The sequence below is a fragment of the Sus scrofa genome, chromosome 4 (genome assembly GCF_000003025.6).
Source record: "Sus scrofa isolate TJ Tabasco breed Duroc chromosome 4, Sscrofa11.1, whole genome shotgun sequence".
Taxonomy (NCBI): domain Eukaryota; kingdom Metazoa; phylum Chordata; class Mammalia; order Artiodactyla; family Suidae; genus Sus; species Sus scrofa.
In genome coordinates, this window is record NC_010446.5 from 109,737,839 (window position 1) to 109,764,869 (window position 27,031).

Below are 27,031 nucleotides of genomic sequence, written 5' to 3' on the forward strand. Positions count from 1 at the left end.
CCACTGCGGCCACTGTAATTCAAGATTATCTTTGGTAAATTTAGCTTACTTATTCACTTTTAAAATGTTACTTACCTGAAGCCTCACTCAGGACCAGTCCAGTTTAAGTTGGGCCCAGCCTGACCCTGATCCAGTCTGATTTTTAAGTTGGACCCAGGCTGACTCCAGGTGGTTTCTGGATTCAGCCCAGAAAAAGAAATGCTCAAATAAATTCTGACTATTCACAGAAACTGTGGAGCTGAGATGTGAGGGACTTGTCCACCCACCCAGAGGCATCGAGAAAGCAGCGAGTCCCAGGAACTCAGCGGGTACCTATGTCTGGCTGCTCGGGGTCTCCTTCCTTTGTTCCCTCTCCTGACACCAAAACTGTTCAAAGACAAATTGAAGCATATTGAAACTTTTAAGAGTTTATTTAGGAGTTCCTGCTGTGGTACAGCAGAAACGAATCTGGCTGGTATCCATGAGGACGTGGGTTCGCTCCCTGGCCTCATTCAGTGGGTCGGGGATCAGGCATTGTTGTGAGCTGTGGTATAGGTTGCAGATGAGGCTTGGATCCCGTGTTTCTGTAGCTGTGGTGTAGGCCAGCAGCTGTAGCTCCGATTTGACCCCTAGTCTGGGAATTCCATATGCTTCAAGTGCAGCCCTAAAAAGCAAAAAAAAAAAAAAAAAAAAAAAAAAAAAGGAGTTTGAGCAAAAATTGATCTCATGAAACTGGGCAGTGTCAAACTGTAAGATGTTAGGAGCCCTCCACCGACTAGGGTTCCGGGAGAGGCTTTTACGGTGAGAAGGAGAAGCGAGGCCAGGAAGTTAGTGATGGGCTCCACGCCTGGCTGGCTGTGACGGTCATCCCCGGGTTGCCACTGCCTAAGCCTGTTTCCAGTGTGGTTTGCTTACTTAGGCTGCCATGGCAGTAGAGCCACCTCAGGGTGATGGCCTCCGGGATGAATTAACCATAGTTACCCGCAGGATTTTCTACTTGGTTTTCTCCGCAGCTTGTTTTTGAGATGATGGTGGAAAAGTCTCCCTGCTGGGTTAGGGTGGAGGGAGGATCTGGGAGGAGGTCAAATCACAGTCTTTCCTCCTCCCCTCAGGAAGTAAAGTCCACTGGCAGGAGCGCCTACATTGGCTCTCACTCTGGGCTCTTACAGTGCTTGCTTGTTTTCACAGTGGAGCAGAATGTAATGCCTTAGAAAAACAGCAACATTCTGGAAAATTGTATCATTTATTTTTCTTCCCAGATTGCCTCAAGACTGTGGGGGACTCCCTTGCTGAACACCGCATCAAAGGTAGGATGAAAACAGGGCTGTGAAGTGGGGTTAGTTCTCCATATTGTTTTGATTCAGATTTTTGTTTGTCTTTTTAGGGCCACACCCACAGCATATGGAAGTTCCAGGCTAGGGGTCTAATCAGAGCTGTAGCCGCCAGCCTACGCCACAGCCACAGCAACACTGGATCCTTCACCCACTGAGGAAGGCCAGGGATTGAACCCGCAACCTCATGGTTCCTAGTCAGATTCATTAACCACTGAGCCACGACAGGGACTCCCTAGTTCTCCATAATGTTTTGAAGGACCGGCCTCTTGCCCTGCTTGGCCTGCTCACCAGACAGACGGCCATGCCACACATCTGGCCAGCAGATTCTCCTTTCCCGGAAGAAACAGCCTACCTGCCAACCTGCCAGTGGCAAATAAGGATGCTGCCCACCTCCCGAACATTTACACTCTTGCTATTTCTCTCTGTATGCACTCACACACACACACACATGCACGCACATACGCACAACTTCTTTATCTTACGGAACCACTTGTGAGAAGTGGGTAGACGCTATGACAACTCACTCCTGAATACGTCTGAGCACACATCTCCTAATAACAAACACATCCTCTACTATCCCGTCCTCATTCACTTTCCCAACTCAGCTTCCAAAGTGCTATCCGACTGTTTTTTGTTTGTTTGTTTTTTCTGGTCTCAGATACATTCAAGGAACTGTCAGTGCAATTTGCTATTTATCCCTTAGAATATTCTCATTTTAGCAAGGGCTGTGAAAGGGGATCTCCAGACCCAAAGTTCCCCATCCCCTTTTCATTTCTCTAAAGGCAAGAGTTTACCCAGAGGACCAGAGGGTGGTGCAGAGCTTGTCGTAGGATCTGGCTTGCAGACCTGGGGGAGGACAGTGCGAGGAGCGGCCACCCCACAGCCAGTGAGGTCAGGCTTTGTGGTTAACTCCTCGGCAAGTCCTGCCTGAAATGAACTTTACGGTCATCTTTCAGAGGCCATTCAAACTGGTGGAAGAGAGATTTCTGCGGTGGCTTTGATGTCCCTCACATCACAGCTTTTATCTTTTTCTCACCTCTCCCATGGTTCTGCCTGAATCATCATTATGGAATAAACAGGGATAAGGGAACATTCTAGCTGGGCAGACTTTATATGTAACTAAGGACACACTCCAAGAGAACTCTCAAAGCCCTGGGCACTTGCCAGGGGAAGCCAGGCAGCAGACCATAAAACTGCCCCCAGTGATACAAAGTCATGCTTGTCTTTTTGAGGTTGAGATCAGAGTCTATAAACAATTTTAGAAATGAGAAGAAATCATCTATTTTTAAAGATGAGGGCTGAAAAAAATTACAGTACAAGTAGTATACTACAGTGGAACAGAAGTTTTAAAGTTCACTTCAGTTTGTCAACTGAATCCACTGTCTTGGATTTGTCACAGGGATCTTCTGCCTTTAACACAAACGAAGCATCATGCTGAAGAGGGAGAAGGTCCGACGTTACACGAAACCCCTGGATGGAGGCTGGGGATGGATGGTTGTGTTTCATTTCTTCCTGGTGAGGATTTACTTCCCTTCCCTCCTGCCTGAAAGAGCCTCTCTGGAGAAAGGCTCTGGGCAGCCTAACAACAAGATCACTTGACATTTGTATGGAAAGGGGGTCAGAGCGAGGCCAGGAGTTGCTGATGAACCCAAGAGAGATGTTAAAACGTCCTCCTTGAGTGAAAGCAGCATTTCCATCCAGTCTCCTTACTATCCCTTAAACCTCCAGAAAGCTCCAGCCACCACAGCAGCTCGGCCCTGGCTGCATGGCAGTTAGGACTGGGGAGCAGTTATCCATTTAGCCAGCCCAGAAGTAGCTCTGGGAAGTGCTAAAAGGTGCTTCTGCAGGGGGTTCCCCAGTTCAGCCCAGCATAGACTTAACACTGCTGGCAGCAACCTCCTTCTCTCCCAGAAAGTAGGGACTTTTCTTCTGTTCTGCCTGCTGTCTCCTTCCCAGCCCAGCCCCACCAACCACAACATATGCTCGAGTTAGGCCCAAGGAATATTTCTACTATGGCTGGAAAGGGAGAGAAGGATGTGGATTCTGAAACTGAAGCCTGATTTTTCTCTTCCATCTCTAAGCAAATGGACTTAGCACTCTTCTTTTTTTTTTCTTTCTAGGGCCGCACCCACAGCATATGGAGGCTCCCAGGCTAGGGGTCCAATTGGAGCTGTAGCCGCTGGCCTACGCCACAGCCACAGCCACAGCCACAGCAGATCCGAGCTGCATCTGCAACCTACACCACAGCTCACGGCAACACCAGATCCTTAACCCACTGAGCGAGGCCGGGGATCGAACCCACAACCTCATGGTTCCTAGTCGGATTCATTAACCACTGAGCCACAAGGGGAACTCCCGGCACTCTTCTTTCAGTAACTTCTTTCCCACATCCTCCCAGAAGCTCTTGGGGTTGTTACTTGAGACAGTGGTGATGTGAAATCAGCATGCTCTTTTGGATGGGAACTGCCGAATATCCTAAAGGACGCTGCAGAGTGGCACTAGGTCCACAGTTCCCCTTAGGTGTCCCCAAGTAAGGTATGTTACCTGGAGATGTACTCACAAAGACACCCCTTCCCTCCAGCCCAGCCCGACAGCTGGACACTCCCAGGGAGGGGAGTACAGGTCCTGGTGACTACCAGCAACCTGCAGCCCACACCCCCACCCCCTAGGGCAGAGGATGGGGGAGGGGCAGAGGTCCTCAGCCAGGATTTAGGTAAGACAAAACTCCTAACCAGAGGACTATTTGTTAAACATTAGCTTCATTACCAAAGAATGTGCAATCTTTTTTATTCCCCCCTCCCAGAAATATTACTAATAACGAAACTAAGGATGTCCTGAGTCTGAGCCTTCCCATGGCTGGGCCACCTCCCCACGTCACAGGCTCTGCAGAGCTGGCGTTGGTGGCAAGGCTCGATAATTCTCCCACCTTTCTTCTCAAGAACCATCCCCCCTTCCCTGCATTCTCCCCTGAGGATAGGAAGTTATTTGATCAGTTTAGTTACTGGTAAGAAAAGTTGTCTAATAACCAAATTAGTACACATCCCACTTTTTTTGGGTTGTGATACTTATAAAAGCACAAAAGAATAGCATTTTGGGTCTTCAAAATGGTAATAGTTAACCCAGGCTAATCACCCACAGTGGTAATGTGGGTACTTAGATGATGGAGCTTTTGTGTCTGCATGAGTTACAAGTCTACTTTTCTACTACAGATGAGTTCCTGAAAAGGTGAATGAAAAACCCAATAACGACATGCCCTTCAGGAGCTCCCCTTTAAAAAAAAATGGCTCATTCTGAAGTTCTCATCATGGCTAGGTGGTATTGAACCCAACTGTTATCCATGAAGACGAGGGTCTGATCCCTGGTCTCACTCAGTAGGTTAAGGATCCAGCATTGCCATGAGCTGTGCTGTAGGTCAAAGATTCGACTCGCATCCCACATTGCTGTGGCTCTGATATAGTCTGGCAGCTACAGCTGATTGGACCCCTAGCATGGGAACCTCCATAGGCCATGGGTGCAGCAAAAAATATGTTTTTCAGGAGTTCCCATTGTGGCTCAGCAGGTTAAGAACCTGACACAGTGTCTGTGAGGATGCAGGTTCAATCCCTGGCCTTGCTCAGTGGGTTAAGGATCCGGTGTTGCTGTGAGCTGTGGTGCGGGTCGCAGATGTAGCTTGGATCTGGCATTGCTGTGGCTCTGGTGTAGGCCAGCAGCTGCAGCTCTGATTCAACTTCTAGCCTGGGAACCTCCATATGCCACAGGTACAGCCTTAAAAAGAAGAAAAAAATAATTAAAAAAAGGACCCATTCTAACTTCCCATACTTTATAACTCCACATTTGCATGACTATTTTCTGTAGTCGGCCTGTCTCCCTGAAGCGAATGTTCTGTGAACCATGTTTGTGTGCTCACCACTGTAAGCCCCGCCCCCAGTATACAGTGTGGAACATAGCAGGCACTCAATAAATACCTGCTGGTGGATGGGTGGATGTAGACCTGTAAGAGTGGAGACTAACCAAATGTTAGGGAGAGAGGGAGCTGTGCAGTCCTGGGATGTGAGCTTGGGCAACTTGGAAGGTGATGTATGCCCTTCAATGAGCAGGAGCACAGAAGAAGGGGAGAGAGCCTGAAGATGGCTTGGATGGTTTAACTTTGGACACTGGGTCTGAGAAGCTTGTGACATACGCAGTATTATGTTCAAAGTCTATGTGCATGCAGAGCATGGGATTTGCCTACTGACATCTGCAAGTCAGCAGCATGCACAGTGGTTGTACTAAGTGTTTATGTAGTGAAGTCACCAGGAGGGAGATGAGCAACTGGGAGAAAATTGATGCCTAGGGGACAGGTGGAGGGCAGTTCACAGAGGAAGCTGAGATGTGATCAGAGAAGTTAGTGGCAAACCAGCAATGCAGAGTCACAGAATCCAAGGAGGAAATGTCCAGGAGAAGCAGCAGACGTGCAGAGAGGGCAGAGATGAGAGAATGACAAGCTATTCGCTTAGCAACAAGGAAGTCTCTGACAACCTTGATAAGAGCCATACTGGGGAGCAGTGGGATGAGAGGAAGCAGTGTTAACCCAATAGACTACCCTTTAAAGAAGTTTGTGAAAGTCGAGACGAGCTGGGGGGGCCCTGAGAGGGACTAGGGTAGAATGAAGTTATTAAACAGTAATTTCTGACAAAGCCTGATGCTCTGCATTCGAAAAGGGCCGCTGTGGCTGGACCCAGCCCCCTTTCCAAAAAGAGTATTCTAAATCAAATGATCTGGTGAGGGGGGGCTTACCATGGGAGTAGGGATGGTAGGAAGGCAGGCTCTTAATGGTAAAAATGACATAAAGGGGCTGGAGGACTTCTAAGGGCTTTTATTTGGGGATGAGCCCATTGACAATGTCTGATGTGTACTTCGTAACAGGACTGAGACCCGTCAACCTTGCTTCAAAGCATGGGATGAAAGAGTATAATACAGACTTATCTAGCCTGCTTAATTAACTAAGGGACAGTCTAGACCTTGGGAAAAAGATTTTTTAGTATCCTGTCAAAAGAGAAACAAGGTTGGAAGATTGCAAGTTGAGGGAGAGAGGCAGGATAGATACAAAGGCTGTGTCCTCGGCCTTCTAGATAGACACAGTGGAAGGCTCAGATGCAGCTGCAGGTCATACCCATTTACCGCGGCTGCGCCCAGTCATCAAGGAAAGACCAGAGAGGAAAGGTTCGGAACCGGGAGGACCGGTAACTAGCCAAATTCCAGGGGCTGAGGAATAGAGGCCGCATCCTGCAGATGCCAGCACAGAACCCATGTCCACAGAAAAGGAAGCATGTTTTACAGAATGAGGCCTCACTGTAGCATTCCTTGTTTCTGAGAGGGCTCAATCACTGTTCTGCATTTTGAACTGAAAGAAACAAGGCTGGTTCATTTAAGGTTCATGTGTATTCTCTAGCCTCATGTACCGGTAAGAGGCACCTTTGAGGAGAATTATGATTACGAAGTGCCTGATAAAATGTTTTTTTCATTTTTTAATATACAGCCCTGGTATTCACAGCATTGTTCATGCGAAGTAAGTAAAGTCTTATAGTTTCGATCAAATCAGAATGGGGAAAATACATTAAGGGACTTCCTCCTTGCCACCCCAACTTCTGCAACCTTGGAGCACCACAAATGACAAGAAATAACACTGGTCTGAAATAAGAGTCTAGCACTGGAGATGGAGGGAACAGTCTTGGTTATTTTATTGAGCGGGTAGGGGCTGACAGAAGGAGGTTCCTGAGTGGAGGCAGGTCTCTGACTTCAGTGAGTGGGTGGAAGACACCCATTTCATTTCAAGAGAAAAGCAAAGGAAGAGTGGACATGGGTTAAGGGAAAGATGAGTTTCGTTTTGGATAACTTACCTTGATTTAGAAAGATATAGTAGACACAATATGAGTCTGGAGCTCTTGGGAAAGCAGAATGGTTACACAAGAGAATGAAATCATAGTTGAGTTTGACTATTAATGCTGACTATTACCAGTTTTCTCAGTCTTCTCAGTTCTAGAGCTGATGACGTTTCCTTTATCTCCACTTCACCAAAGAGGAAGCGTTACTTCTGCAGTTTGCCCAAGGTCACATCCCTAGGAAGAAGCAGAGCCAGGATTCTGACTGCAGATCAGTGCCTATAACTACATGAGTTCAAGGGTGACAATTAAAACCTTGAAAGTTAATGACTGTCCATAGGGCAGGTTTAAAGTGAGATGAATGCAGAAGCACATGGAGAAATATTTACCAGGTGGACAGAGAAAGTGGAGTCAGGGAAAAGGAACCTACAATCTGTGGTCCTTCCATAAGGCACATCCAGCTTGAAAGCAGAGAAACTGAAACACCAAGGTCACTGAAAACAAGGGCCACTAGAAAGTCCCTGGAGATGAGCGAGTACATGTGGCTCCAGGGCTTTGAATGACTGCAGAACCTGCCTAGGCCTCCCTTTCAGTCCCCCCACCTCCCAACCTTGCACCTCCTCCCTGCCCCCATTCTAATCAGAACGCCAAGAAACAAATGCTAATACTCCACTGAAAGAAAACCAGACTTCAAAGGGGGAGCTCCCCCTAGCGGAGGGAAGGTGGTGTGGGCAAGGAGTGTTAGGTGGGACCCTTACCCCAACCACAAGGTGACCATAATCCTTCGTCATTACCCTTGCTGTCCAGGCATAAATTAACTGTGCTGCTTTTCACTCTCAGCGTTACATCTGGATGATAAATTATATGGCTGCCCTACGTATATACCAGGTGAGGGCAGGTACTCAGCTCAAAAGCAGAGTTAAAGCAAAGCAAAGCTAACCTGAGAACAGATAGGAACAATTTTGGGGGGCCAACACACATCTATTACAAAGGTAACTGGAATTGGCTGTTTTTAATAGATGCTATTGTAACAGGTCGGCATAGTGGTTGGTCTGGAGTCAGACTATCTGGGTTCAGGTCTTAGTTCCAGCGCCTTTATCTTGAGCAACTTTTAAGCTCTCTAAATCTCAACTTCCTGAACTAATACAGTATATAGCCTTGTAATGAGGATTAAGTGACATGCTTTCAGGTGGTGTTTAGACACTCTAACCACCCCATAAAATATAAAATGTTATAAAGAAGAACCAGCAAGCAAAGAGTTCCCCCAGTGGCTCGGCGATAATGAATCTGACTAGTATCCATGAGGATGTGGGTTTGATCCCTGGCCTCGCTCAGTGAGTTAAGAATCGGTGTTGCTGTGGCTGTGGTGTAGACCAGCAGCTGCAGCTCCAATTGGACCCCTTGCTTGGGGATTTTCATATGCTGTATGTGTGGCACTAAAAAAAAGAGGAACCAGCAATCGAACTGGTAAATACTGGTGGGCCAGAGCTACACAGGCTCCAGCACCTATGACCTCCTCTGTAACAGCTTACTCACCACCTGGTTTGTATCTTTGGTCCTCTTTAATGCAGGTCAATGTGTTTGTGATGGGGATGACCAAGACTTTTGCAATCTTCTTTGTGGTTTTTCAAGAAGAGTTTGAAGGCACCTCTGAGCAAATTGGTTGGATTGGATCAATCATGTCGTCACTTCGTTTTTCTGCAGGTATAAAGCTTGCTGTCCAAGAAGGACTACTACAGGCAACAAATCCAAGAAGACTCATTTGTCAGTCATTTAAGACTGAAGCGTTGCTACAACTCGGCTCATTTATTAATCTGTAAAGCTGAGAAAAGTAGGGATTGCAGTGTTCAGCCTCCATTTGACTTGGCAAAACTGGAAAAATTAGGGTTCAAACAAATAAAGTTGAAGAATCCAACTATTTAATTCTATGATTCAATTTTCATGCCTTGTTTCTTTCAACGGTGTCTTAATATAGGCTTAGTGAGCCAGTCTAACAAAAACAGAACCAATTCCTCTTCCCCTAGTTCTAGATGGAGTTACAATATGGTAGAGTAGATTAATAATTGAACTTTCTTAGTCATAGGTCACCATATGCAACCTTTTTTTGCGGAGGTTTTATGCATTTTCAGTAAGCTTCCCTTCCAAACATGCTTATTTACAATTTTCTTTAAAACAAACAAAAAGCAACAAAAGTTTCTTTTTCCAAAAAGCAAAATAGTGTGGGGCTGGGAATATTAAGAAACCCAATAGAGACATCTTTTTCAGGGATAGTAGAGTCCTCTTATTTTCCTCTAGTTGCTCATTTAAATCCCACACCAGAAGGGATGCCAGAACACATTTAACTAGTATTTGTTTCTTTTCCCAAGGTCCCCTAGCTGCCATTATTTACGACATAATTGGAGCGAAAACTGCCTCAATTTTGGGGGCTCTCCTTGTGACTGGTGGATATCTGATCAGCAGCCAGGCCACAAGCATTCCCTTCCTCTGTGTGACTATGGGATTTTTACCTGGTGAGTCCGATGTAAAATTAAGACTTTAAAAGAGGGAACTAGGGATATGCCTTTTTACTGTCCATGAGTACAAAAGGCCTACTTCTATCATCTCAGGTCCAGGAGAATATCTCACCTGGTACCAAGCCGCTTAATGTGAAGGTAATTCCAAGCTTTGTTTTTCTTTTAGGTTTGGGTTCTGCTTTCTTGTACCAAACGGCTACTGTGGTAACTACAAAATACTTCAAAAAACGATTAGCTTTTGCTACAGCGATTGCCCGTTCGGGGATGGGACTGACGTTTTTGTTAGCACCCTTTACAAAAGTCCTGTTAGATCGCTATGACTGGACAGGTGAGTCGTTCTAAGTTTCTCAACTGTCAAGCCCGCCAGACTTAATAATGTTCAGCTTTCTCCCTTGGACTCCAGAAAACATGCCCCTCTTCCTCAGAGAATACCCAGCAAAAGAGGGCCTCGACGACTTGCAGGCTTTGCCAGCCCAAAAGGCAACCCAGAGTTCACCAAAGGGTTCAAGTCTAAGAGGATGGAGGGCAATCTGTGTGGTGGGGGAACTAGCTTGCAGGGAAAGCCACACTCCTGGGTGAACAAGGACCCCCTCCTCAAAGCATTCTCCTCCCTCACCAAAGCATTCGCTTTTCAAATTTTCCTTTAAGAAAACAACCTGCGGTTAAAAAAAGAGTCCCCTCTGGAGCTCCTGTCATGGCGCAGCAGAAACGAAGCCAACTAGGAACCATGAAGTTGCGGGCTCGATCCCTGGTCTCGCTCAGCAGGTCAAGGATCCAGCACTGTTGTGAGCCGTGATGTAGGTCGCAGACACAGCTTAGATCTGGCGTTGCTGTGGCTGTGGTGTAGGCCGGCAGCTATAACTCCAATTACACTCCTAGCCTGGGAACCTCCAGATGCCATGGGTGGATACGGCCCTAAAAAGACAAAAAGACAAAAAAAAACAAAAAACAAAAAACAAACTCTCCTCTGGAGTTCCTGCTGTGGCTCAGCTACTTAAGGATCTGGCATTGTCTCTGCAGTGGCTTGGGGTTAAGACAAGAATTTGATCGTGGCCAGTGCAGTGGGTTAAAGATCAGGCATTGCCATACCTGTGGCACCATGGGTCAGGAGGGCTGCAGGTCAGATTTGATCCATGGCCAGGGAATCTCCATACCCCATGGGTGAGGCCCCCCAAAAGTTTCCTCATCAGATTCACTAAAATAGATGGGAAAAAACTGCATAAAAAGAGGGCTATGTTCCTTAATACTTCATCTTTTATATACTGTCAACTGTAAATTTTCAAATAAAAACCATTCACTCCACAATGTTCTTCATACCTGGTATAAAACATCTGGATTAAAATAATCTCAAATTATTGGGAAAAAAGCTATTATATGTACATATATATGAATATATGTCTTTTTCTATCCACAAAGCAGTTTTGTTGAATCGTTCCTTTCCTAACAAAAAACTACCACTAGTCTCATGGTGAAAAGGACTGGCTGGTGAATCCGTAAGATAAGACAGCAGAACCTAGGGCCAATTCCATCTCTAGAAGCAACACAGTTTTGGTCAGGACATGCTAAGTCAAGCAACTGCTCAGCTTCAAAGGCAACACCGTCATCTGTCTTCTTTCAAGGAAACTCAAAATGTCAAGGAAATTTAAAGAGATGAAAGGCTATCTCTTGTTTCCAAGTGATTCCCATCACCTGATTCTATATTTTCTATACGTAAATCTACACCCTCACTTCAAAATATTTAAAACACACTGTAATTTTCTAACATTGAAATATGACTCCCCTCCCCCCAGACCCCTTTCCCTTTAGCACAAATAACTCTCCTTCCGAACCAACCTACTGGCGCAGCGTTCTGGTTTTCTACCTCCAAAGGACTTCTTGTTTTCATAAGGATATAGCAGTGTGTACAACTAACGGTTAAGTCAACAGATTTAAATACGTTTGGCTAAATTCAAGGACGAAGCAGTGTTTTCAGGAATTACTGCCCTACAACTGAATATTTAGTGGTGGGGCCTCTTCTGAGCCTAAGAATACAGAATATCGTGAGAGAGGTAGTTTTTAACTTCACATCTCAATTCCTGTCTCCTATTTAGGTACCCTTGTATTATTTGGAGCTATCGCATTGCATTTGGTGCCTTCTAGTATGCTCTTAAGACCCACGGATATCAAAAGCAAGCACGATTCTGACGTAAAGGATAAAGGTAGCAGTTTGTCTCCAAGTGGCCCAGAGGCAGCACACGGGAGAGAAACATCGTGCTGCAGTGAGAGTCAAGAGTCTACCAGGGGAGACAGTACTATGCAGAAGGCTGGACAACCTGATGCACGGTTCACAGTCTCACAAAACCACAATGAAGAGTTCAACAAAGGACCTAACAGCAACAGACTAATCCTAAGAACTAATGAAGAAAATTATGAGAAAGAGGCTATTTCATGGAGGTGCAAACAAAAGCTCTTCTATATTTCTCTTCTTAAGAATCCTTTCTTCTACATATTTACATGGTCTCTTCTCCTCAGTCAGCTGGCCTATTTCATCCCTACCTTTCACCTGGTAGCCAGAGCCAAAACCCTGGGGATCGACATGATGGATGCATCCTACCTCGTTTCTATAGCTGGTAAGAAAGTCTATTTCAACCTTACCCTTAAAAGAAAAAAGAAACTTAATTTTACCAAAAAAACGTATTAAATTTTATTCAAAAGCCAACCCCCCCGCCTTTTTAAAGGAGTTATGGGAGGGCCAGAAAAGCATGGTGAGTACAGCAAGCCTTTCCCTCCAGATCTGGCACTGCGCTGTGCATAGAGGCGCTCCCCACCAGACAATGGACTCTAAACCAAGTCTTCCTGATTTTCCTATGACAGCATCTGGCAGAGTAGACACGAAGTATTACTGGACAGTGAACTTGAGAAAACTGGTGCTCAGTGGCAATAGACATTCTAGGTAACAACAACAACAAAAAATTCTAGGTAGGCAGCACAGTGCAAAAGTTTAAATGACTGGTTCTGGAGCTAGACTTTCCAGGTTGAAGTTTGGTTTTGTTTTGTTTTTGTCTTTCTAGGGTGGTACCCACAGCATATGGAGGTTCCCAGGCTAGGGGTTGAGTAGGAGCTGTAGCTACTGGCCTACACCACAGCCACAGCAACACCATATCTGATCCGCATCTGTGATCTACACAACAGCTCACAGCAAGGCTGGATCCTTAACCCACTGAGTGAGGCCAGGGATCAAATCTGTGGCCTCACAGATAATTAGTCAGATTTGTTCCTGCTGAGCCATGACTCGAACTCCCCGGGTTCAAGTTTTGCTCTTTATTTCCTCACTGTGTGACCTTGGGCAAGTTACTTGCCTTTTCTACATCTCCATTTCCTCATCTGTAATAGAGGGAAAGTAGCACCTACTCTGACAAGGTCATTCGGATGAAGCAGGAATGCAGAGTTGAAGTAAGCACGTAGAGTTTAGAACATTCCCTGGACTATCGTATGCATTCAATAATGTTCTAGTAACATATGTTGTTAAGTATTTTTCCTCTTGAACTCACACTAAGACAGATAAATATGCCTATCAAGGCTAGGCACTAATGGATTAGCGGATATTTAACATACACTAGATGAATAAAAACAATCATTTTATTTGAGTACTTATTAAACAAGTATGAAACAGAATGCTTGATCCAGAAGACATGGTTTCTCTCAGCTGACAAAACAAGGAGCCTAAACAAAATGAAAAGGAGTGAAATGGTTTGCTCTATCTCAAAATCCTCAGTAGTAGCTCAAGATTAGCCTTCCTCTTGCTAATTTCTTGAAAAGCCTACGTACCAAGCCCTTAGAATGCTGCACCCTGTTTCCAACTACAGTGACAGTGGTTCAGTCAAATAAAGCTTGTGTACACAAGCTAAAGACACCTAAGATAAATGGATTTTTTTTTCACTCGAATGCCTGACAGTATCCATTTATTTGTCTTTTTGCCATTTCTTCGCCCGTTCCCACGGCATATGGAGATTCCCAGGCTGGGGTCTAATGGGAGCTGTAGCCACCAGCCTATGCCAGAGCCACAGCAACTCGGGATCCAAGCCTCATCTGCAACCTACACCACAGCTCACGGCAACGCCGGATCCTTAACCCACTGAGCAAGGCCAGGGATCGAACCCGCAACCTCACGGTTTCTAGTTGGATTTGTTAACCACTGCACCACGACGGGAACTCCATGACAGTATCCATTTAGATCAGATTAGGACCAAAGAACACAGTCTCAGTACCTCTCCTAGGAAATAACTATAAAAATAGATATAGGAAATGGCAGTATGCATTTTTTTATTCCTTTTTGTAGAGCAATTTATGTTTGAACCATAGGAAGAATCTGGAATATAAAACAAATGCAGCTCTTGGTGAAAATCTTTCAGTATTTAGCAGCTATATTAACTTACAATAAAGGGTGACAATGTTGTGATATGAAACTGAATGGAAAATGTTACTCCTAAATTTTATTTAAGATTTTATTTATACCATAGCTCCAATGTTAGAAACGTGATCTCCCATTTCCAGACTTCCTCCATATTTTCAGCTTAAACATAATAACCTTTGGTGGAGGATTTAATTACTGAAACCTCATCTGCAATGAGAAAGAATCACAGTATTTTATTTCAACGTAAGACTTTATCATTTACACTGCAATCTTTCACCGTATGATGTCCCCCAGGACACTGTAGCTCTACTGTCTTTAAGAAACCCCGCTTCCTTACCTGCTGACCTACTGAGCCCAGGGACCTTTGTAACCAGGTATTCCCAGTTAGGTGGTATGAGCTTTCCAATCACAATCAGAGAAAAATACCTGCTGCTCCTCTACTAACTCTGGAGGAACCTTTTCAGTATTTTATTAGAGGTGTTTAGAATAGGTGAGAGAATGATAGAATCTACTGACAGACAAATGAAACCATTTTTTCTTCTATGTCCTAGTTTCAGGATAAAGTCATATTATTTAGGAAAAGATGACTTAGGTATTTACGTTTTTCAAAGGGGCTAGGAAAGTGGAATTTGGATTTCATAAGACCTCTCCAATACGTTTCAGGTATCATTGAGTCAGTCGGTCAGCTTGTCTCTGGATGGGTTGCTGATCAAAACTGGATCGCCAAGTATCATTACCACAAGTCTTACCTCATCCTCTGCGGCATCATTAACCTGCTTGCTCCTTTAGCCACCACATTTCCACTACTTATGACCTATACCATCTTCTTTGCCATTTTCTCCGGTGGTTACCTGGCATTGATACTTCCTGTACTGGTAAGTAGACATACGCATTAATGCTCTCACAACATTTAGTAAAAGTATTAATAGTAATCTCCCCAGAAGAGAATACATATTTTGTATTAATTTTATAATTAGGACTTCTTGCTGTGGTGCAGTGGGATTGGTGGCGTCTCTAGTGCACTGGGACACAGGTTCAATCCCATGTCTGGCACAGTGGGTTAAGGATCTGGCATTGCCATAGCTACAGTGTAGGTTGCAAATGCAGCTTGGATCTGATCCCCGGCCTGGGAACTCTGCAAGGCAGCCAAATAAATAAATAAACTTAAGAATTTTATAATTAAAAAAAAAATGAAACCCAGGCTTCAGGAACCCTGTAGCTATATCCTATCCAGCTATTCATCTTACCTTGTAGGGAGGGATGAGAAGATTATCCACATGGGACAGGAGAGAAGTACAATCAAAATAGGCATCAGAAGGATCCCATTTTGCATTATCAGTCACCCAGGCTAGGGTTCTGTTCATTTCTCTTCCACTCCACAAATTCCTTCCGTTCTAAGACACAATCTTGGAAGAATTCCCCGAGAGAAAAGGGGATTCCTGACCAGTGCTGACTTCTTTCTTGTTGGGAGAAGTTCTGTATACTTTAGTAAGAACACTCAATTTTCAACTCCTCTCCACTTCTACCCCAAACTGACAAAGTCCTAGACCCAAATGGAGCTGAAATAGTTACACAAATACTTCTGGGTTCTTCTTGGAACCCCACGAGTTCTTTAAACTAGGTTCCAAATGCACTGGAATAAAATCCCCAGGAAACTTCTGGCCTGACATTAACATTAGCCTAAGTGCTACAGGATATTTTATGAGGCTTAAGCAAATATCAAACTTTCTAAAGCTGAAATCAACTTCTTGTGGTATCTGACTTCTTATAAACCAGTAGCTGACACTCAGCCACAGGTGGATTCAAGAATACTATGGTCAGTTCCAACTGTAAATACCATATCCTAGTAGAGGAAGTATCCCTGAACCAACTAAAAGATTTTTTAAAAGAAACAAAAATAAATGCTCTTTCCTTACTACTAAAAACAGTCTGCCCAGGGAAATTATGTTCCCTATTTGCCACCTCTTTCATAATATCAGGGTAAAAGGCCATTCAAATCACCTCAGAAGTCAACTGTTCAAAGTTTAAGATGACACAAACAGTAGCTGCCCTTTTGCAGGTGTAGGTCTCTGCAGAATTTCACCTTCGACATGGCTAACACTGGATCCTAATCCCTACAGGTTGATCTCTCCGGGAATTTTATGGTACACAGATTTGTGGGTTTTGCCTCTTTCTTTGCTGGGATGGCTGTTCTTTCTGGACCACCTCTGGCAGGTAACAGCTCAACCAATTTGAGCAAACTTCAATAGCCATGAAAGGAAAGGCTGTTCCATGATTAATGGTAACATGCAATGACAATTATCAGGATAAAAGAAACTGATGATTATCTCTGCTGTTCCTATACCAACTCTCACACTGCTTCACTAGTCCAGGACAATCTGAGGGTCAATTCAGCAGATGTGCACAAGGCAGATTCTATAATTCTCTTGGGAGTCTTACAGCAGGGATTATATATGTATATCTACTTATTGGAGGAGAAAATCAGAGTTTTATCAGATTCCCAAAGATCTATGATGGTTAAAAAACAAACAAACAAACCCACTAACATCACTGTAGAATAAGCTTAACAGCTGCAGGCTTGACCCCTTTATTCTTCAGATGTGCTATATACATCTTGGACTAAAGGCCAGGATCTGTGTGAAGAGGATATGCGGGGCCACTGGTGTACATTAAATACATGCACAGTAAAACTTAGGGCAGTTCTGATTTTTAAGTTAACTTTAAGACTGAAGCATTGTTTTACATTCACTTTTTACTTAATGGGACATTTTGTGCTTGCTGAACACTTAATCTAAGACTATTAAGAGTGACTACTCACAAATATTTTCAGGAAACAGACTTAAGTTTCAGTATCTTACACTACAGAATTACAAATGACACAGCATTTCCAATCATGTACAAAAAGGTATTCAGCCTAAAACTTACTTTTGCTTCCCTTAGTTCTGAAGGGAGGCTGAGAAAGGGTCTGATCTTGCCCCACCAAAATTTTTTTAAACAAAGTTTTATATTAGGTTTACATCACTATAAACTTCAAATATCAAAGGAAAAAGTATAAAAGCTTAATAAAAGAAATTATTACTGAAGGGGAAAAATGTACAATTACTTGAGGCTCAATTCTGATGCATCTATCTAAAGGAAAAAATTATACAAACATAAAAGTAACTCCTTATTTGCATTTATGAACATACCTCTTTCCATGAAGTCTAACTTAGCCTATTCTTCATAACTGGAAAGCAGGCTAGAATTTTAAAGTCAAGCCCAGAAGTGTTACACAGGGAGACAGGTTAGAGGGGACCAAGCAGCAGCAAAGCTCCTCCCTGGCTAGCGCCCAGGTCAGTGACATACAGGAAAGTGAGTTCAAACACAATTTGCTCATGCATTTTTTTCAATCTTCACTCTTCTTCACTGTCCCAATAATGCCTTTGAACGTCTGGCCAAAAGTGTAGGGAAGCAACAAATACCAGGGCACTGAATATCTTAGTCAAATGATAAAGGCAAGTAACAAAACTACATCACGTTTAGAGAGACATGTATACAACTCTGTATACAACTTTAAATGTTTACAGAGTTCAATGTATGAGGAGACTAGACAAGTTCCGTGAGGAGTATTACTTAAAAGGAAAAAGCTAGAGATGTGTGTATGGGTCTTCAAACCAATTCGTTGGGTCATCTTAAAAAAATATGTATTTCTTTAATAAAAAAGGACCACAGAGCAGATTAGAAATCAGTGTATCACTTTATTGTGAAACTTATTCCTTTCACTGCACACATACCTATGTATAATAAAATATATGTGACGTAAAATACATTTCTTGCTGTCAGTGAGTCAAAAAAAGTTACAAGCCTTTTACGATCCAATGTTCACAATACCCAGCACCATGCGAGGATGAGGAGGAAGCTCACGGTGGAATTTTTACCTGCTAACTCGGAGAATATTATTTAGGCAATCATAAATGTTGTAAGTGCTACCAAAAAGTCATCAAAGGAAGTGAAAAGGCTGTTGCTGAAAGCTCAAGTACATAGATTTTTAGTCTGGGAATTCCTCAGAGAATCTTAAATAAGATTATGATAATTAATATATAATTCAGTTAATCTTCCTTCTCTATACCATAATCCTCACTGATTACAATGTTATGCTAGGCATCTTGTTGAGGAGACTTCAGGAAAGCCTTCACTCCTCTGGGAAATGACAAAAGGGATTTACAAAGGCCATCAGATTTGTTCCTAACTTCTAACTCCAGCAGCAACTACCAAAGAAACATCAGAAATACTGATTTACATACCCACTCATCACTCAAGTATGGGCAGTTACATTATTATCTTTAACTAAATCAAAAGGCTTACTAGTTATAAAATATTAAATTCTAAACCAAGCTTAGATCTTCAGAATTGTATGAGATCCTCACTTTTTACTTACCTAGATTTGTTATTACCAAAGTGCAAAAGTTGAAATTCCTATAAAAGATTACAGGCATTTTAAATTAGGAATCTAGCAAACCATAAAACGTTTCACAATTAATCCTCAAAAGACTAGTTAAAAATGGTACATGAACAATAATTGTCTCCTTCCTGTATGGAAATGAAAAAGAAAAACAAGTTAGTCCTATAAAGCATATTTTAATAATTCAAGGAAAGGAAATAAAAGTAAATAAAGTATATGAGCAAGAAAATTATTTATATACCTTTTGTAACTGAAATATAGTAGCAATAAAATTCTTTATCAGATCTTGGCTGAAACCAACTGATAGGGATCAAAATAAATAAAAGTTTAAAAATTAACTATCCTCCCCTCCACAAACAAGTGACTGCCCTGCCCAGTCCACCTAACAGCCCCTCCTATTCTTTCCAACACGCAGTGACAAATTCAATTTCAGTTAGTAACATGGCCTTCTTCAAACTGGATCAGTTTCAGGGTAGTTCTAGGTTTCCTAACCTAGGGTGGTCAGTAGACTCAAATGTAGGCCAAATGTCATTATTTATCCAAAGCTAAAGGCTGTTTTTCATGGTAGATGGCATCCAGAACTATATACTGATCCCAAGACGGAAAAGCCTTGGAAGTGGAAAAATTAAAAATACTGATATTTTTAAAACTTAAGGGGAGTTCCCGTCGTGGCGCAGTGGTTAACGAATCCGACTAGGAACCATGAGGTTGCGGGTTCGGTCCCTGCCCTTGCTCAGTGGGTTAACGATCCGGCGTTGCCGTGAGCTGTGGTGTAGGTTGCAGACGCGGCTCGGATCCTGCGTTGCTGTGGCTCTGGCGTAGGCCGGGGGCTACAGCTCCGATTTGACCCTTAGCCTGGGAACCTCCATATGCCGCGGAGGCGGCCCAAAGAAATAGCAAAAAGACAAAAACAAATAAATAAATAAAAATAAAAATAAAACTTAATACATATTTCTAGTAGACCACTATTAACAAAGGTACACCTGTAGAAAGCAATATAAATAAAAAATAGTGCCTTGGGCAAAAAAAAAGGCAAGTATATGATCATATTCTCCAATGTACAAAACAGATTTAAGGCACTTACGTGAAATTTCTAATCTTGTACCCAAGGAATTTGACATGTGAGCTCCAAATGCTAAGGGTTCAGTTCCATTTATAAATAAAACCACCAACAGCCTATAAAACAAAACCAAAGGCAGTTCCCCTCTCCTCCACATAACCCCCCATTCCCAACTGATGAATCCACATTTTATGCCAATATATAATTTTACATTTAAATCAATCACAAATCTGAAAACTCTCTTAAAACACAATAATTTTGTTTTCACCACCAAAAATTTACTTTTTATCCATAGAGTTGATCCACCTTACCCATTTAATACTCCCTCCTGCCCCTTCCCCCCCAATAACCACTATAATGTTCTCTGTATCTACATGTTTGTTTGGTTTGTTATAAATCAGTATTCATTCAATAATTATCAAGCAACTTATTAGGACAGAACTCTGCTAGCTGCTTCATAGGGCAGAGAAGACAAAAGTTATTCATTCGATGCTCTTTCATACCTTATTGGATCATGGCATAGCACTCATTATTCTGTTAGGCACACACACTGCCAGGGCTTAAAACTAAGGACAACAGTCTAGAACCTTAAAACTGAGAAGTGTTAGAATTTGTATTCTTCTTCTACTTCATTTGTTGAAAACTTGGTTGAGGGGAGTTCCCATCGTGGCTCAGCAGAAATGAACCTAACTAGTGTCCATGAGATGCGAATTCGATCTCTGGCCTCACTCAGTGGGTTAAGGATCTGGCGTTGCTGTAAGCTGTGGTGTTCGGCTCAGATCCCACATTGCTGTGGCTGTGGTGTTGGCTGGTGTCGGCAGCTCTGATTTGACCCCTAGCCTAGGAACTTCCATATGCCACATCTGCAGCTCTTAAAAAAAAAAGGGGGGGGGAGAGAAAAAGAAAAAAGAAAATTTGGTTGAGTCACTGTAATCCAGGTCTCCATCTTACCTTTAAATGAAAGTATCCTAAGCTTTGGTATAATAAAAATCACCTTAAAATATATTGAAGCTTCACTCCATCAAGCAGGTATTTCACAAAAGTAATTTACCTAGTTCCTAAAGAAGTTACACCCCTCTCTTTTGCTATTATTTGTCAACCTCACAATTCATCAGAAACACCAGGGAGCAAAACTGGTAATTTTGCACTAACTCTTTATCTGTGTTTTATAAGAAAAGACAATGGCTAAAATGGAAACTCATCCAAGCTCGTCTCTGTCCCATTAATACAGCCAAGTTCATCCCCTCGTGAAATGGCAGATCATTTCCTATCTCTATCCCATCCTTACTTCAGACACACTATTAAATAAATATTCCACCCAGTCCTCACTCCACCTTTTATCAACCATACCCTCTGTAGTTTTATCAGTCATCTTGGCCTATCGATTGAGAATTTCTCTATGGCCTGAAATTTTATTTGGGAAACAAACACACAAACAAAACAACTCAACCACTGGTCTGCTGTAATCCATTTTGGAGGTTGAGGGTCAGTGGGGGACAAATGAGGAGGCAGGGCAAAGTGCTCTATCCTTTAAATTCTGAGGAATATTGTACCCTGAAGAGACAAAAGGAAACAATGTAAATCATGTATTTATCCAGTATTATTAGGATTAGTGACTCCCTCCAAAAACAGCAAAAATAAATTCCAAATAGTTCTCTATTGTGGTTTTAAAAAAGGAGAGGGGAGGTGGTCTTTCCTTTGCAAATATATTCCTTTGCAAGGACAAGGAATCAGTTTTCAAAATCCTAACACAGACCACAATCATCTTAATAAAACTTACAACACAGAGCCAATATTTAAAGCACTACCAGTGATTCTTATGGCAAATTTCTATCACGGGCCTTTGAGAGAGCTCCTATCTTAAAAGGCACTGAGGTTTATATTTGTTAAACTAAGTTTCCCAAGATTATAAGTAATACTTGTTTAATACACCCAAAGTAAAATGACAAGGCTGCTAATAGCCAGGCAGTGGCTCCAGAAATGCAAGAGGATCACTGTGTCTGAACAAACTGGAAGTCTGCCACTAGGCTGCAGCTCAACAGCTAGAAGCTCTGGTTCAACACTGGCCAGTCACTTACAGAATTCTCAGCAACTAATCTGAACTACTATGAAGGAACTTTGGAATTAACAGCCTTCTGGGGGTATTTCAAGTCTTACTCTTAGATCTTCTTGCCCAGAGCAAGAGTTACAGCCATAAATATAAGGAAATAATTTAGACAATTTTATCATATACATAAGCATTAACTGGGGGTCACCCGGGAGGAAGTATGCTTAGGAAGCCAATGAATTTACACAATTAACACGCACCTCAAGTGAATCTGAAGCAGGTGCTCTGGAGACACTGAGGAAATGCTTAGGGGGGATTTCAACCTAAGAATCCATCTGTACCAGCAGCCAGTGTGCCCCTCAGAGTGTTGGCTATGTACAGAATCCCCATCATGGAGCGGAGGCTCAGGTGCACACACACTTTCCTGGATTGTTGCTGCTATTCTCTGCCACTCACAATACTGCTGCTATAACCACAAAGGAACCCAGTCTTTTGAATGTCAACTTGTGTGTATTTCCATTTAAAAACGATTAGAATACAGTGGTTTCTGAATTACCAACAATAATTTCTTTTAAAAATATAAACTCGGAGTTTCCGTCGTGGCTCAGTGGTTAACGAATCCGACTAGGAACCATGAGGTTGCGGGTTTGATCCCTGGCCTTGCTCAGTGCGTTAAGGATCCGGCGTTGCCGTGAGTGATGGTGTAGGTTGCAGATGTGGCTCGGATCCCACATTGCTGTGGCTCTGGTGTAGGCCGGCAGCTATAGCTCCGATTCGACCCCTAGCCTGGGAACCTCCATATGCCGTGGAAGTGGCCCAAGAAATAGCAAAAAGACAAGGGGAAAAAAAAAAAAGAAAATGAAAAAGAAAAAAAATATATATACACACACTCTACACTGTTTAGGGTTGAAAGTGCATTTGGATAAAGCTTTTTCATGCTATTACCAAAAAAGCACAGCTATCTAATAAAATCAGATCAAGTATACAATATTCTGTATGGCTAATTATTCCAACCAAACAGAGATGTTTAGCTATGAATTTAATTTCCCTAGTAGTCACTTCCAAGCTTAATTATGAAGCTAACACTTTCATAGGGCAATTAATCAATAATAATACAGTCCTGCATCCTACATTTCCCTTCATATTTGCTATCATAAATAGCATCCTAAAAGCAAATAATCAACTGCATATTATTATCAGACTGAATAGCAATTAGATCTCAGAGACGTAATTTTAAAATATACTAATCTTTCAATTATCAAGCATGAATGGAGAAACAGATTTAAAACAAATTATTTCATTAAACTTTACATGGAAATACATGTAAACAGTTCTTCTTCCCTTTTTTTTTTGTCTTTTTAGAGCCATACCCACAGCATATGGAAGTTCCCAGTCTAGGGGTCAAATGGGAGCTACAGCTGCCGGCCTACACCACAGCTCACGGAAATGCCAGATTCTTAACTCACTGAACAAGGCCAGGGATTGAACCCTCATCCTCATGCATACTAGTCTGGTTCGTTACCACTAAGCCACCAGGGGAACTCCAGAGACAGCTCTAAAGTATGCTAAACAACTCCTTGCCCTGGTAAGACAATATATTAAATACAATTTAATATTCAATGTTTCAGAAACAACATTCTGACTTTAACCATGTTTACATGAAATGAAAAGTTTACAAGCCGTTTTCTCTTAAACTGTTAGTCCCTCTGGGATTTATAAAACAAGTCATTTTCACTATTTTTAGCTTTACTCTCCTGACCTCTTGGCAGCACTATCTGTCGTCTTATCCAAGAACTTCTAGTCTTTTCCTAGAGTATTACTTCCAACACCCCATCATATAACTCACAGGTTCTGTAGATACTGGTAAACTGCTGTACTGGTGGGACTAAGGCAAGAATGACAAAGGATAAGAGGAGATGCTGCTGCTTTCCACAGTTCCCCCTTTATAGAAATTCTAGAAGAACTGATAGATTGGCCACCCGTTTCTCAGATAGCGAAAAGGTCAATCACAGCAACATGATACAAAGACTCGTCCCAGTTGGTCTATTTTGCTTAACTCCAAGAAATATTTAATTGAGATCACTGATCAAATAAAGTTTCAATAAGTAAAAGCAACTTAAAGTTATCTGAATTTAAATAAAACATTCCATTCATTCATTACGTTAAGGAAACAAAAAGTTAATGAAGCAAGCAAACAAACAAAATTATAAGTCTCTATCAGAGCCAAGTCAGAGAACAAAGAGGACAGGAGATAAAGACAGACATGATCAGACCACAAAAAAAAAAAGTATACTCTACATATCCAGTGAGAAATTATGTTCCAAATTATGACACAATCTAAGTTCCATGTGGGCAGATATTTTCATCTATTTTGGGCCATGGGTATATCCCTAGTACCCAGAACTGTGCTGACATAGCACCACAACTTTTTGAATAAATTATCAGAATGCAGCCTTAAAAAAAAAAAAAAAACACCACAGCCATGACTTAAGGTTTTTGAGGATTTTAAATATAAAAACTTATAAAAGCCATATTGTAAGTTTTCATCTACAAACATAATATGCATACAATAATCTAGAAAAGACTGTAGACCCCTAAAGGCTCTGAGCCATTTTTAGGCAGTCTGAGGTCAAAATTATTTTCTTTTTTTTTTTTTTTTTTTTTTTTTTGTCTTTTGTCTTTTGTCTTTTTTTTCTTTTTTTTTTTTTTGTTGTTGTTGTTGTTGTTGTTATTGTTGCTATTTCTTGGGCCGCTCCCGCGGCACATGGAGGTTCCCAGGCTAGGGGTCGAATCGGAGCCCTAGCCACCGGCCCACGCCAGAGCCACAGCAACGCGGGATCCGAGCCGCGTCTGCAACCCACACCACAGCCCACGGCAACGCCGGATCGCCAACCCACCGAGCAAGGGCAGGGATCGAACCCGCAACCCCATGGTTCCTAGTCGGACTCGCCAACCACTGCGCCACGACGGGAACTCCCAAAATTATTTTCATAATAATACTAAGACATTATCTGCCATTTTTAACAGGGCTGACTTTTGCAACAACATTTACACACTGGAGCCTTGACAAATATACCCTTTGCCACTACAGACTGAAATTTTTTTAAATAACGCCTTTCACCTGAGAGGTTCTAGCATGTGCCATTAGCCAAATGACTGCTGAGGACCCTCCCAATTCTTGCTTTAAAAGAGCATTTTGATTTCAGGGGAAATTATAGTCACCGTCTAACCCACTTGGCCTTTTCATTTGCTCTCACAGCTTCCTGACCTATCCCTTCATCCTTATCCCGGGTGAAATTTGTAGGGTTAATACCTAACTCTCCACTAAATGATACAGTTTATGAGAGCAGGACTCACGTCTATTTGGCTCATTACTGCATCCTCAACACCTAGCACATAGCTGGGAACACAGCAAGTACTGAAATGTTTGTTCAGTGAAGGAAAACGTAATAATCAGTTCTCACTTTTTTCTTTGGAAAGTAGCAGTAATTCACAACTTCCTTCTTTGTAAGAATAGTGGCCTTTTCTAATAAGAGTCACCATAAAATGAAATGGTATGTGTCCCTAATTTCTCCGACTTCCATTGCAAGACTGGAGATGAGCTCTGGGTCCAAAATTACTTTTTCCCCACAGCTTTAGACCCCTAACTCAGACGGAACTGATTAACTTCATCAATAGAAAATAAGACGGGTAACAAGCAGCCTAACTTTCTGGTGGGTCACAACAGACTGGTAAGTACAAGAGGCTCTCCTTCCTTAAAGGAAGGGTTCATGGTGAGAATTCCTGATGGAAAGGTATGCATCACTAACAGAAACCCTGCCTTCCTTACAGGCTGGTTACATGATTATACCCAGACATACACTGGCTCCTTCTACCTCTCGGGCGCATGCTATCTACTCTCTTCAGTGTCCTTTTTCTTTGTGCCACTGGCTGAGCAATGGAGAAACAGAAAGAGAGAGGACTGCAATCAAGTGAGCGCTTAACAAAAGAAAATCTAAACTAATAAGTCACTGAAAACAGAAGCATGGAAGTAAAGTTCCCTCATTTGTAAAATGAGAGTGTAAACCATTTTGCTTTAGCATTCTGAGGAATGTGTAACTGGCAGGAAATCAGTGAAAACAACTGCTTTAGATATTAATGAAAATCAGAATGTACTATAATAATAAATTAACCAAACTCTCAATTGTGTCCTGGTAATTCAGTCACTAAAATACGTGAAGATGGAAAACATTTCCTTGAATTTAAAGCAGCATTAAACAGAGCCACCGAACTCTGGAATCTGAATATTAAAACGCTGTTTAGCGACTGGCATGGTGTACACCCTCCCCAAATAGTTGATCTTTGCTTATTAATTAGAGGTAATATTTGTTTTCATTATTATGTTTATTAAGTTTTCTAAAATAAACATGTATTGCTATGTAATAAAAAATAACTGCAAAAAAACCAAACAACAAACCTTTATTCAAGATCATTTAGATCCCATCTATCTAAACAATGTTGTTTTTCCACTACATCTAATTATTTAAAACGTTCAAGCTAAATATCTGGACACGTCTTTAGAACTACAATTCTATATGAATATAAAGTTGAATAGGTAGGTGGCTCTTTTTTTTTTTCTTTTTTTGATTTTATGGCCACCCCTGCAGCATATGGAAGTTTCTGGGCCAGGGACTGAATCTGAGCTGCTGCTGCAACCTGTGCCACAGCTGAGGCAATGCTGGATCCTTTAAGCCACTGTGACAGGCCAGGGATCGAACCCACACCTCCACAGGGACCTGAGCTGCTGCAATTGGATTCTTAAGCCACTGTGCCACAGTGGGAACTCCCAAATCAATGGCTCTTAATGAGACATAAACTAAAAGATGGGTTTTTTTTGTTTTTGTTTTTGTTTTTAGGGCCATACCTGCAGCATATGGACATTTCCAGGTCAGGGGTCAAATTGGAACTGTAGGCGCTAGCCTACACCCCAGTCACAGCAACATGGGATCCAAGCCACATCTACAAACTATATCACAGCTTATGGCAATGCCAGATCCTTAACACACTGAGCAAGGCCAGGGACTGAACCTGTGTCCTCATGGATACTAGTCAGATTCATTCTGCTGAGCCACAACGCAAGCTCCTAAAAGATGGTTTTTAAAACATGGAATAATTATGTTAACTAATTAACAATGTCACTTAGACTAAGCAACTACATATGGATAAGAGAGTCCTTCATTACCTGGGTGATTTTAAGAGAAAAACAAAAACAGTTCTTCTTCAATACCAAACTCCTTTAGACTCTTCAAAATAGTCCTTGAAACTACTATGACCTTTTTTTTTTTTTTGGCTATGCCCATGGCATGCATAAGTTCCTAGGCAACCACCCGCACCACAGGTGTAACCAGAGCCATGGCAGGCACA

General features: G+C 42.3%; 1 protein-coding gene across 3 annotated transcripts; it reads left to right on the forward strand.

The window, feature by feature from the left end:
- Positions 746 to 25,811, forward strand: SLC16A4 (solute carrier family 16 member 4). 3 transcript variants are annotated; one of them, XM_005663573.3, is made up of 10 exons: positions 751 to 1,286; positions 2,713 to 2,828; positions 8,746 to 8,878; positions 9,541 to 9,684; positions 9,854 to 10,015; positions 11,778 to 12,120; positions 12,199 to 12,296; positions 14,744 to 14,955; positions 16,201 to 16,294; positions 25,460 to 25,811. In XM_005663573.3, the coding sequence occupies exons 2-10, from the start codon at positions 2,745 to 2,747 to the stop codon at positions 25,609 to 25,611; spliced, it is 1,422 nt and encodes a 473-aa protein (XP_005663630.1). In that variant the 5' UTR covers positions 751 to 1,286; positions 2,713 to 2,744; the 3' UTR covers positions 25,612 to 25,811. The 3 variants fall into 3 exon arrangements, with proteins under 3 accessions (XP_005663631.1, XP_003125907.3, XP_005663630.1); XM_003125859.6 differs by having other exon boundaries at positions 750 to 1,286; positions 11,778 to 12,296; XM_005663574.3 differs by lacking the exon at positions 2,713 to 2,828 and having other exon boundaries at positions 746 to 1,286; positions 11,778 to 12,296.

Excerpts from the sequence above, each read along its gene's own strand:
- SLC16A4 (XM_003125859.6), top strand. The coding sequence starts at position 2,745 with ATGCTGAAGAGGGAGAAGGTCCGACGTTACACGAAACCCCTGGATGGA. Across the intron at positions 12,297-14,743 it reads CTACCTCGTTTCTATAGCTG|GTATCATTGAGTCAGTCGGT; the intron begins GTAAGAAAGTCT and ends AATACGTTTCAG. Across the intron at positions 14,956-16,200 it reads CATTGATACTTCCTGTACTG|GTTGATCTCTCCGGGAATTT; the intron begins GTAAGTAGACAT and ends TAATCCCTACAG.